This window comes from Cyprinodon variegatus, unplaced genomic scaffold (genome assembly GCF_000732505.1).
Source record: "Cyprinodon variegatus isolate N-32 unplaced genomic scaffold, C_variegatus-1.0 Scaffold415, whole genome shotgun sequence".
Classification (NCBI taxonomy): Eukaryota; Metazoa; Chordata; class Actinopteri; order Cyprinodontiformes; family Cyprinodontidae; genus Cyprinodon; species Cyprinodon variegatus.
In genome coordinates, this window is record NW_015150868.1 from 440,058 (window position 1) to 451,386 (window position 11,329).

At 40.0% G+C, this 11,329-nt stretch overlaps 1 protein-coding gene across 13 annotated transcripts in view; it reads left to right on the forward strand.

The window, feature by feature from the left end:
- The window catches only part of LOC107093236 (homeobox protein Hox-B3a), a 41,626-nt gene that overhangs the window by 22,700 nt on the left and 7,597 nt on the right, over positions 1-11,329 (forward strand). For 6 of the 13 annotated variants that reach the window (XM_015388165.1, XM_015388162.1, XM_015388157.1 and 3 more), the window contains one exon: positions 8,031-8,734. In XM_015388165.1, the coding sequence (XP_015243651.1) occupies positions 8,149-8,734 (586 nt within the window). In that variant the 5' untranslated portion in view covers positions 8,031-8,148. Of the gene's footprint in view, positions 1-242; positions 609-1,391; positions 1,792-4,516; positions 4,652-4,839; positions 5,212-8,030; positions 8,735-11,329 lie in introns of those variants that run through there. The other 7 variants (XM_015388159.1, XM_015388158.1, XM_015388166.1 and 4 more) reach the window with 7 other exon arrangements.

Genomic DNA, 11,329 nt, shown 5'->3' on the forward strand with positions numbered 1-11,329 from the left:
TCCACTGTCGCTACAAGCATGCTTAGTGTGAGGGATTGCTGAAGAGTCAATGAGTCGATGTGATCAGCTGGTTTTCCTTAGATAGAAAACTTTGAATCAATCTGACTGGATGATCTGGTTGAACTGGAAAGTGATCTGAGATGACTTGATGTGAATTGGAGCTATAGAAATAAACTGAATTTAATTTAATAATATAAAAAACTAAATAAAAGTTCAATTTAGTTATTGGTAATTTTTTTTTAAATAAATTTAACCAAGTCCCTTTGTTGTTGTTATCCACCTGTAGAGATAACCTGTTGGCTTTTAGCCCCTTTGGTCTGAGAAATGCAAGTTGCTGTTAGTGGATCTGAAATGATCCTGTCTTCCTGCAGCTTGTCCTCCAGGTCAGATTTGGCCTCATCAGCAGTTCTGGGGGGCCCTGGAAGAGGCCTCCTCTCTTTGTCTCAGCCTGCAAGCTAGTCGGCTAAGCTTGTCAGTCCCTGCGTCAGTTTGTGGGCAACTTTGGACTAGTTCACTCTTGCTCAGGAGCTCCAGAGAGGCCTATAGGTGGAGGAGGGGGGGAGAGCCACTGGTGCTGTGATGAGGATGGACCCCAGTCAGAGCTGTGCGTGAGTGCCTGCATGGAAACTATTTGAAATCAGCAGAGCTTCTAGTGTTGCAGGAGTAGATTGCTGCAGAGGTTGGGGGATCTTTTGCTTTTGATAAATGTGTTTGGTAGAAATCAGGAGCCAAACTGTCTCTGCTGAGAGAGAAAAAGACTAACTGTAAAGAGAATGGGACTCTTCCATTGGCTCTTGGATATTTGGCTTTGATTGGTTTGCAGTTGTTAAGTTTCTAATTTTTCAAACGTAGAGGATTAACTAGCAGCTGCTGATCAAACACTGAAGCCTGTCGGGGTTATTGTCTCCTTCTGGTTATTTATGGGCTGCGAGGCAGAAGCAGCTGTCTTTTCTCAGGAGTTCCTCTTCTCCTCTAAGTGCTGAATGTTTGTCCAGTTGGTTTCAGGGTTGCTGCTTTCAGGAAAGGCGCAAACGGCTTCTTTGCCACTAATCTTATGGGCTGCGTGATGTTTTAAAACCAACCGGTGATCAATTCGATTTAAGTTTGTGTAGAGCTGATTTATCTGTGGAGGGTGTGAGAGAGAAATACTGTTTGGAGTAACGGTAACAGCAGCTATCAGGTTTCATTTGGCGCTGACGAAAAGTGGACATCTTTTCTTTCTTTCTTTCTTTCTTTCTTTCTTTCTTTCTTTCTTTCTTTCTTTCTTTCTTTCTTTCTTTCTTTCTTTCTTTCTTTCTTTCAAATAAAGCCACTTTCTTCTGGTAATTGCAGGTTTCTTGTTTGTATTTATGTTTCTGAGTCTGTTTATTCAGGATTTTTTTTTTCCATTACTATTACTACAATTATTCGGTGGGGATATTCTATTAGTCCGATTTAAGACTAGAGGGAAGCGCCTGCATGTGTAAAATGATTACCAGGATCAATATCATCTCATATAACTCCCAGGCAGCTCCATCCTTCCTTCTGCCGCCCTTTCTTTTATTCCGGGAGTAATTTTAGGTTCAGTAGCCAACCTGCCTGCGATGCTACTTTCCCAAGCATTACATCCACTACATGACTTCAGCTCTTTCGGTCGGATTTTACACATTTTTTTTTTCGTTTCATATCACATTTCTTCCTCCATTTTATTACATTTTCATCCTTCTTTTTTCCACGTTTTACTTTTGCTTCGTTGAAACTCTCTGGAAGCGCGTTTCCTCGATTAAAGCATCCAAATAAAGGGATTACCCGGTGAGTGCGGATGCTTTAAATTATTCATCCACAAAGTGGCCTTTCAGGCTTAATTAATAGCAACTTTTCATCTGCAAAATTATTCTTAACAGAGAAAAAAAACTTTTTAATCATAGATGGAATTAAAAATAATTTAAAAAAAAAGAAAGAATGAAAAAAAAGGTGTGCAGAGCTAAATGAATGTGAGCGAAATGTAATAAAATGTGCATCTTGGTCTAGTTTGTGAGGCCAGTGTGATGACTGCGGGAACAGTCAGCAGGAAACAGTCGGTTCATCATGTGACAGAGGAGCAGGCTGTTAAAGATGTCTGCTGGGCTCCATTTTTTCTTTTTCTTTAAGTGTTTCTAATGTAACCAAATTAGTATAAAAGCCAGACACTAAATGCGCAATGTAATGCGCATTTAGTGTCCACATAAAACCCGTCTGAGCGGCAAAATCTTATATCATTTCCTGGAGAAACAATGAGAGTAAATTCCTCAGAGTCATTCCCTCTGACCCACATGTCTGGAATCCAAGTCGGATAAAAAAAGAAGAAGAAGTTTATTTCCAGAAGGCAGCGGAAGCTCCGTTCCAAACACAAACCGGGGACATATTTCTGCCATCGAAAGAAAAAAATCTAATCTAATCACAACCATCCTTTGCGAGTTCTGACGTGGTTTTACAAGTCAATGCAAAGCCTACGTGTAATCCGAGGGGGTTATTTCTCCTCATGTGGAAGTCAGATACCCAAACAAAAAAGAAAGAAAAAGGCTGATTAAGGAGTTTCTAAATGAATGACCTGCTTTTTTCTCTGTGGGCCAAATGGAGCAGCTCCTTCAAGTCAAAGCTGCTTTTAAAGAAAATCTGCAGACGGACACATTCCAGGCTCCCACACCGAGCTCATCCTCTCCCTCATTGAAGCAGCCTGCAGCCGCTGCTATCTGTTTTAAACTTGCTCCGTTTTACACACAAGCAAACACGCGCACACGCTGCTGGGCGCGAGGCGACTCATAAATCTTATACGTTGCCATAAACGACAGCGCTAGCGTCCTGAATAATAAAAATAGAGAGGAGGCTGGTTGATGGAGAGAGATGGCGCTGCTGCTGGGAACCATCGCGCAGATCTTTATTATTTCCTTTCTTTTCCTTTCTCTCCTTTGCAGAAACACCTTTTCTTAAACCCCTCTTAGCTTACACCGTCCTCATTTGGTGCAAGTGAGGAATTTCTTTTCATTTGAATGATTTCAGCTTTTCATGGACTTCTATGAACTAGATCGATGACTTAATGTGAAATGGTGCTTTATAAATATTTATAAAGACATTTTGTCAGCTTTATTGTCATTATTATTGTATTTAAAGCTGTGAATACTGTACTTTAGTAGCCTTTTCACTATATGTACTAAAATTGCAAATCAGTTACAATTCAGTAAGTCAGTTTTTCTTAAAATAAGTGCATTTTCTCTTGAATTAGGCAGGTAAGCTACACACTTTGCCAAAAGATTAAGACAATTTACATTTCAAATATGAAAAAAAAATTGCAGTTTCTTATTTCAAGTGTATATTAATATGATTACCTTATTTTAAGGGTAAATATTCTCATTCTTTTGGCAGCCCATCTTATTTTCCTAATCAAATTTAGGGTAAATAAACTTATTTTAAGACATTATTACTCATTTTCAGAACGTTTTTTGCAGTGTAACTTGAGTATTTATTTTCCTGAGGACTAGTTGTGCTTTCTACTCTTTTCTTTCTCCAAACTTGCTCCTTACTTCTATGCAAGTCGACTTAACAGCAGCAACAGAAGCAAACCGGATAAATCAAGAAGAGAATCTCCCAGTTATATAAAAAACTCTGATAATGAGCTGGATGAAGACAGGTTGCTGCAAACATTGGAGATGATGCCTGAGATGCAGGACACTCCCATCCATACCTCCTTTATGTTGATTATGTTTCAGGTTTAATCTGAATTCTAAAGCTATTTCAGCTGATGACGCACAATCTATATTATCCATTTTATTTCAGAAAACTAGAGTAAGTCAGTGTTTCTAATGTTCTTTTTATCAACAGAATTGTGCCACAGAGAAAACTCGATATATACCCTGCGCATAACAACGTTTTTATAATGTTGTTTACATTTACTGAAGTAAAATTAGTTCAATCTGTACGTTTACTATTGTTTATTAATATACTATTGCTTTATATTTAATATACAGAAGAGGTTTAGGGCCACTGGAAAAAAAAATTGAAAAAAAAAGTTTAATCCAGAATTCTGAGAAAATTCTGAGATTAAATTCAGAACTCTGAGGGAAAAAAAAGTCAGAATTAGGATTTTTTTTCATTCGTAAAGTAAAATAAAATAAAAAATTAAGATAAAAAATAAATAAATAAAAATAAAAGACCCAATTCTGCAGTGAAATATCTAAAATCGTGCTCTGTTCATTGCTACAGTGGGCGGTGACCCACAGGAAGCTTTCTGACTCCCAGGTGAGAGAAGACGCTCTACGGGAAGCTCACAGCTCTGATTTCTGTGCAGCTCTGCAGATGCTGTAAACGCGTGTCAATGGCGTGACGTCATCAGACGTGATGTTGACACCGGAGAAGTAACCCGAGTGGGAAAAGTGCGATTGTGGAGCCAACGATGAACTGTCCCATAAATGAGCATCGTGAGGTTTTGAGTAAAGTTTATGTCGCTGCTTTCATGGGAGCGATTTCTGTCCACGCGTGTTTTTAGACCCACTACAAAAAAAAAAAAAAGCAAACAGCTCTGTTTGGACGCTGCTATCAGCCGAAGCCCAGCCTGCCGTATAGACGCCCACGGAGGAGAGACTCCAGGAGATAAACATGTGGAGTAAAATCTAAAGAAGACCCAACATGCGATGGGGTAACGATCTGCTTCTGGTTGCCTGCTTGGTTGGAGGGCTGCTTGTTCTGAGCGGCAGCGGCTGAGAGGAGGAGAGGCTTTGGAGGCCATTGTTATCAGCTCCAAGCGGTGAAGGCAGCGCTGGTGCCGGGGCGGAGGGTGGCAGTGGAGAGGGGCGGGGTGGTGGTGGTGGGGGGGTGCGAGCAGGCAGCAGCAGGCTCCCGGTAAGCCTGTTCAGCTTGTGGGCCAGCTAGCCCGGATACAGCCTGCATGCGTCGCCCCGTGGGGGGAACGCGCGCCTTTATCTGACACCTCGGAACCCGTCGGCGCTCCCACCTGCCAAGGCGCGCAGGGTGTCCGGTCCGCTCGGCGCGCTGTGCCGCCGCCGCCGCCGCTCCAGGAGGGGCTGTTGTGCTGTGGAGGCTGCGCTAGTCGGAGGAGAGGAGCCAGGCATGAAGCTAACGGAGGGTTAGTTCGTTCGATTATTTCCTTATCGGTTGTGATCAGATGTTGTGAGGACGCATGATGCGGCGCTGCTGGGTCCGATCCGGACTGGACCGGGACTGCCGGTGCTAAGGAAGGTAAGAGACATGAGTGGCAGTCCATCATGCATGAAGTGAGGCCAAACTGGGAATGTAGCGGTGGAATATAGGCTGCGTTTCCCGGCTGTTGGCTTTGTGAGCGGCGGGTGGCTGGCTCAGTGATTTATGGCCCATATGACTTGAATCTCGGTTCAAGAAGAGTTCACAAAGCTTTTAGCTGCAGGACCTACCAGCAGTCCCCTTTTCTCTGGCTCGTCCATCTCTGTCCTCCTCTCTCCTGCCTTTTTTCCCTCCGCCTGTGTAGCTAACTCATTTATTTATGCAAACAACCGCCGACCATTTCTGTTATCCCTCCATGCTTTCTCCCCAGCACTATAATAATAATTATTATTTTCATCTTCATAATGTGAGCAGGCCATTGTTGTGTTTTTGGATTTTTTCATATCATTTCTGCGTGATTTGAGCCTGAATCATGAACCATAGCGGCTCTGCTGAGGCCAGCTTGTTGGTGTTGTTGCTGCTCTTCCTTCCGTCTGTGTTTTTGTGTTAATGGGGTAAAGGAAAAAGCCTCGTGGACTGTCCAAGTTAATGGATTCTTTTTCTGTCTCCCACTCTGCGTGGCTCTCCATGGCCGGCGCCATTTGTAATTTTATATCCCGGGATAAAACACAGACACTGGACACCAAGGCCGACTTCTACCTCCCTCCCTCCCTCTCTGCTGTTGTTGTTTGGGAGCCTGTAGGTCGATTATTCAGGGAGACGTCTGCTAAAGTTGGTGATTGTATTAAGCTGTAGTCCTACATGCCAAGGGCACAGGCATTACGTGTCGCGTCTAATGGCGAAACAGCGTTATGATTTAATAACATATTCCTCCCACACTGTTAGCCACGGCCTCTCTCTGCCTCCCCCCCCCTCTCTCTCTCTCCTAGGGACTATTCCTCAGAGTAAATAATTAGGATTCCAGCTTGTCTGTTTGAAAGATAAATAGCTGACATGTGTGACGTTCTGAGAACTCGAAGACGTCTGGAAAAGAAGAAAAAACAACAATGATAGAGCAGACATGAGGAAAAGTTAAAAGCGTGTTTTGTTTTTCTAGCGGGATTAGGAAGCATCCTAAAATAACGGATATGTTTACAGAACGCGCTTCTAGGATGCTTTATTGGTCATATTTCACTGATTGGCAAATTATAAGGACGTGAAACTTGATTTAAAATTTCACGCTATAATATATTATTTGGACAGAGACAAATGCATGGGGTCCAAGAAGTTTAATATATATATAGTAATAATATTGTTGATGTTATTATTATTTTATCATGACGAATGTCATATATAGACTCTTAGGATGCTGTTTATGAGTAATATAATCATCAACTCATCAAAAGAATCATTACTAACTGTATATTCAACTTCTTGGACGACATTTTATTGAATTTGAATTAAATAATCCGATTTGAAAAAGAAAAAGGGCCTTGATATGAGCTATATATATATATATATATATATATATATATATATATATATATATATATATATATATATATATATATATATATATATAGATAGTCATTATATTTTTGATGATAATACTTCTTTATCATTCTTAAGCAGCACCATAAATATATGTTGTTTTTTTTTTAAACAACATTAAATCCTTCTAATAAATAAAAGTGATGGACTGAGCTGAGCCTTTTTGCTTCAACCCATCAAGACGTTTCATCTCTGGGGAAGTAATGAATACCAGCTGCTCTATCGCGCCTGACAGGCAACTTCTGGACGCCGCGGCCTTTTCGGCCATGAGCGCATAGATCTAATCTCATTTTATTACCTCAGTCTATTTTACGAAACTATATCTATCTATCTATCTATCTATCTATCTATCTATCTATCTATCTATCTATCTATCTATCTATCTATCTATCTATCTATCTATCTTCCCTCTAAAAATAAAAAAACATGTCTGTTTTTTTGTATATTTAACCATAACAACAATAGAAAGGGATTTCTAATTGTTCCTTACCGTTACTGTCGAACCAACAAAATTAAAGGAAATTATTAAAATAATAAAAATAAATCATAAATGTTTATTCGCCTTACAGATTTCTGTTAACCCGTTTGGGGGACAAACCCTCGCCTGTTATCGAGCAGCAATAATCGCTCGCGCAGATAGAATCACGGCTCGTGACGCTGAGTGGTGACAGAGTCGCGCGGACAAAATCCGGTAAATCATCCATGGAGGCCAAAGCAGGCTGGGCTGAGCCGGCGGGGGTTGACAGAACCAGGCTGCCTTCATCAGTCATGATAGGCTGGATGTTCTGGCGGCGCGCGCTCTGCTCGGTCTGCAGGATGGAGCGAAAACACGGCAAAGAAACGGTTCACATCCAGGCCTTTTTCTCTTTATAGTCCGATTATTTAATTCGAATTCTTCTTCATTGTTTTTGAAGGACATAAATTATTTAAAAAGCACCAAAAAGGAATAAAGAAATATGAAAAAAAAAAACACAATTACACCTTTTTTAGTTTACCAAGGTTGGAAACGTTAATGGAAAAAAACAAACAAACAAACAAACAAAAAAGTTAAAATGTGATTTATCTCGTTGAGTTTATTTTTTATTAAACATCAGTGTGTGTGTGTGTGTGTGTGTGTGTAGAGAGTGAGCGTAGAAGCAGTTTGCCCTCCTTGTGCCCCCTCCTCTAGAGCATCTGCTGGCTGTGAACTGGGCTCAGAAAGAGGTGGGGGAGGGTCAGGTGATGAGGAGAGAAAAGCAGTGGTTTCTATTCATGTCATGCCGCCTTTCATTGGAGGAAGATGGATTTAACTCTGTCATTTCTTTATTCTGTCTTTGCTAACCTTTCAGGTCAGGTTGCAGGGGACCGTTGGAGAGACACCGTCACGTGACCCCCGGTACCAAATGGTCTTCCGGCAGTGGTTTTCAGTAAGGACCGGAGCAAAAGACGCTGCCATCTCTCTCAGAAATGCAGAAGACGACATACTACGACAACTCCCCGACGCTCTTCGGTGGCTACTCCACCTACCAGGTGCAGGGAGCAGCTGCAGCTGCTGCCAATGGCTTTGGGGGCTATGATGCCCCGGTCCCAGTGTCCCACCACCAAGCTCCCTTCCAGTCGCAGACCCATCTGGATGTGGATTCGTACCAACACTCCGCCTGCTCTCTGCAGTCACTGGGCAATAATAGTGGCCACCAGCAGCAGCAGCAGCAGCTAGCAAAGGCCAAGGAGCTGAATGGCAGCTGCATGCGGCCCAGTCTGCCGCCCGAGCACCTCCCTGCCTCCCAGGTGTCCCCCCCACTGCCCCCCAAACCCAGCAATGGTAATGCCGCCGCTCAGCAACCGGGGGGCAGTGCTGGGTCTTCTACAGTCGCCAAATCAGGCCCTAATAAGTCCTCAAATTCCTCCTCCTCCACATCTTCCTCCACATCATCCAGCTCCTCTTCACTGCCGCCCAACCCGGCGCTGGCCAAGCAGATCTTCCCCTGGATGAAAGAGTGTCGCCAAACCACCAAGCAGAAAAACTGTTCGCCCAGCAACAACTCCAGCAACGGTGTGTTTTTAGGTCTTTATCTTTCTTCACACCCTGCAATTAAACACAATCTCCCTCATTCCTGCCATACATCACCTCTTCCCTTCATATCCGTTACTCATCAGTTCATTTGGCTTCAGACTTTCCTCACTCATTAGCATCATTCTGGCTGCTGTCCTGTTCTTATCTCTTATCTCACCACTTCACTCTTTCTGCGCCCTGCCTATCAACACTTTTGCTCCTGGGCTGGATCTCTGCAGTATAGGAAGATTTTCTGGGCTGAATTTGGTTTCTTCAGGTCACTTCCTTTTTAAAACCCTAATTTCAGACAGAAATGATCACATATAGTCCTGGTTTACCTGCTGAGTCATATCTGTAGGGAAAAAAGGACTTTTTGGTCCTGTAAATATTACCTCGGATTTTCTATATTAAATTTACTGCAAATTGTCTTTACTTTAAAATAACACCTTATATTTAATGTGCAACTTAGAATTCCATCAAAAGACAAGTGCAATTCATTAAAAGTATTAACAAAACCATTTAATCAAGTTCCTAACTTAACAGATGCAAATAAAATGTTCTTGGATATAAAAAGGAGAAAAACTTTTGAACTTATACCTTGTCTGACATCGTTTATCAGATTATTTATTGTTTATTTGTTGGTGCAGGTTGTGGCGCTGTTTTTTTGCAGCAAAATGTTTTGGGTTTGATCCCTTGTCCAGGGTCATGGTAGCAACAGGACAAGAATTCACTAGAAAACAAGTAAAAAAAAAAAAATTCTAAAAAATTCATTTTACTTAAGTTTTTATTTTAGATCAACTCTTCTTAGTGAGTAAAATCCACTTAAATTTTATTGAGTAAAACAATTTCCGAGTGAAAAAAACCTTCCATATTTTTCTAGTAAATGTTTTTCCAAATTTCTTTCAGTGTGATGAATTCAGCGGCTAATTTATGCTCAAAATAAATTAAATCATCTTTATTTTTTCTACCAAATTTCCTTCTTTTAACCAAACAATTTGTTAAACATCCCCATTAAAAAGCTAACAGGTCAAATGTAGAATTATACAAAATAATAGAGATAAACGGGGATAGTTTTAGTAAATCCCAGCAGGAAATGTCTGTATACTCTAAAGAAATTCAAACAGTTTTTATGTTTTTTTTCTTATGTTTTATGAGACTAAACATCTTGGAGGTAATAGAAATACAAATTTAGTAGCCATAAACTTTCCAACACTCATGATGTCAAATCTACCTTAAATATAAACATGTAAAAAACAAGCAGTAACCTCTGAGGGCGTTCATTCAACAAAATGGGAAGTTAGAAAATATACATACAAAATGTGTTGTTTAATGTATGTCATCTAAGAAAAATGAAAAACTTTACATTTGATGGAATCTAATAGTTCAATAGTTTATGCAATAAAAACATCTTTTTTGAAAGGTCTTTGCAAATAACACTTAAATGTTTTGTGTTTGTTTTTGTTTATTTTTATTGTTTATTTTTATACAGGGGATATTAATCAGAGTTTATAAAATATGACATAAAACAATAGATTTAGAAGATCTTATCAAAGATGAACATTTAAAATGACTTTTGAAAACATAAGTTATGTCTGACAATGACCAACGAGCTAAACTAAAGCTTCACATTTAAGTCATTCAATGAAAAAACTTGGTCTGTTTAAGAATGATAATAAAATAAAAATGTTTTGGTTCTACTGAAACAATCGACTATATTGAATTTTAGCCCCAGAACTTGGTAAATTATTTTCAATAAACAGGAAATAGACTGATTGGATTAAATCAGCTGTTGTTCTTTAACCCTTGGCAGGTTCAAGCCCGCCGTCTAAAACCATTGCAATGGTGAGCAGTAGCCTTAATGCGGCAGAATGAGGCCGCACATTTCTAGGAAAAGCATGCATCTAGCAGACGAGACACAACAGTTTATAGTTTAATTTTTAAAATAAAAGATTTAGTACATTTACATAAATGCAGATATTTTTAAGACATACAGGATGAAAAAATCTTAGTCCACGCTTGTTTTCTTCACTTTTTTGCTCCAAAAGGTACCCAAGCAACCCAATGAATACAGCTTTACAATCAGATATGGCTTTAAAACTGAGATGCATACATTTAAATAGTTGGTCGAATGGAAAAACTAATAATTGATGAGCTTGGAAAAGGAAAATATTCCTATAAAGAAAACAACACGAAAACATCAAACCACATAAATATAATGATAAACAAGAAAGTAAATACAATTAGCTTAATTTGTTGTTTGGCTATTTAGCAATTCTGATATTCCAAGTCATCGTTATTTTCAAGCATTAGGGTGTCCCAAATTAAAGCAGTAAGAACAGGTGAAAGAGCTAAATTAAATGATTTTCTAATCTTTTATATCACCACTCATCAAAGAAAGTATCACTGTCAAACTTAAAGGAATAGTACACCCAAAACATGATTAGCCTTCATTTTCTACTCACCCCCATGCTGAACAACACTCTGGAGTACTTTTTTGATATCTCAAATGCATCTGGAGATCTGGGAGGCTTCTTGCTGTCTGCTGACATTAAAATAATGGAGGTCTATGGCGCCCGAGGCAGAAAGGTCCATAAA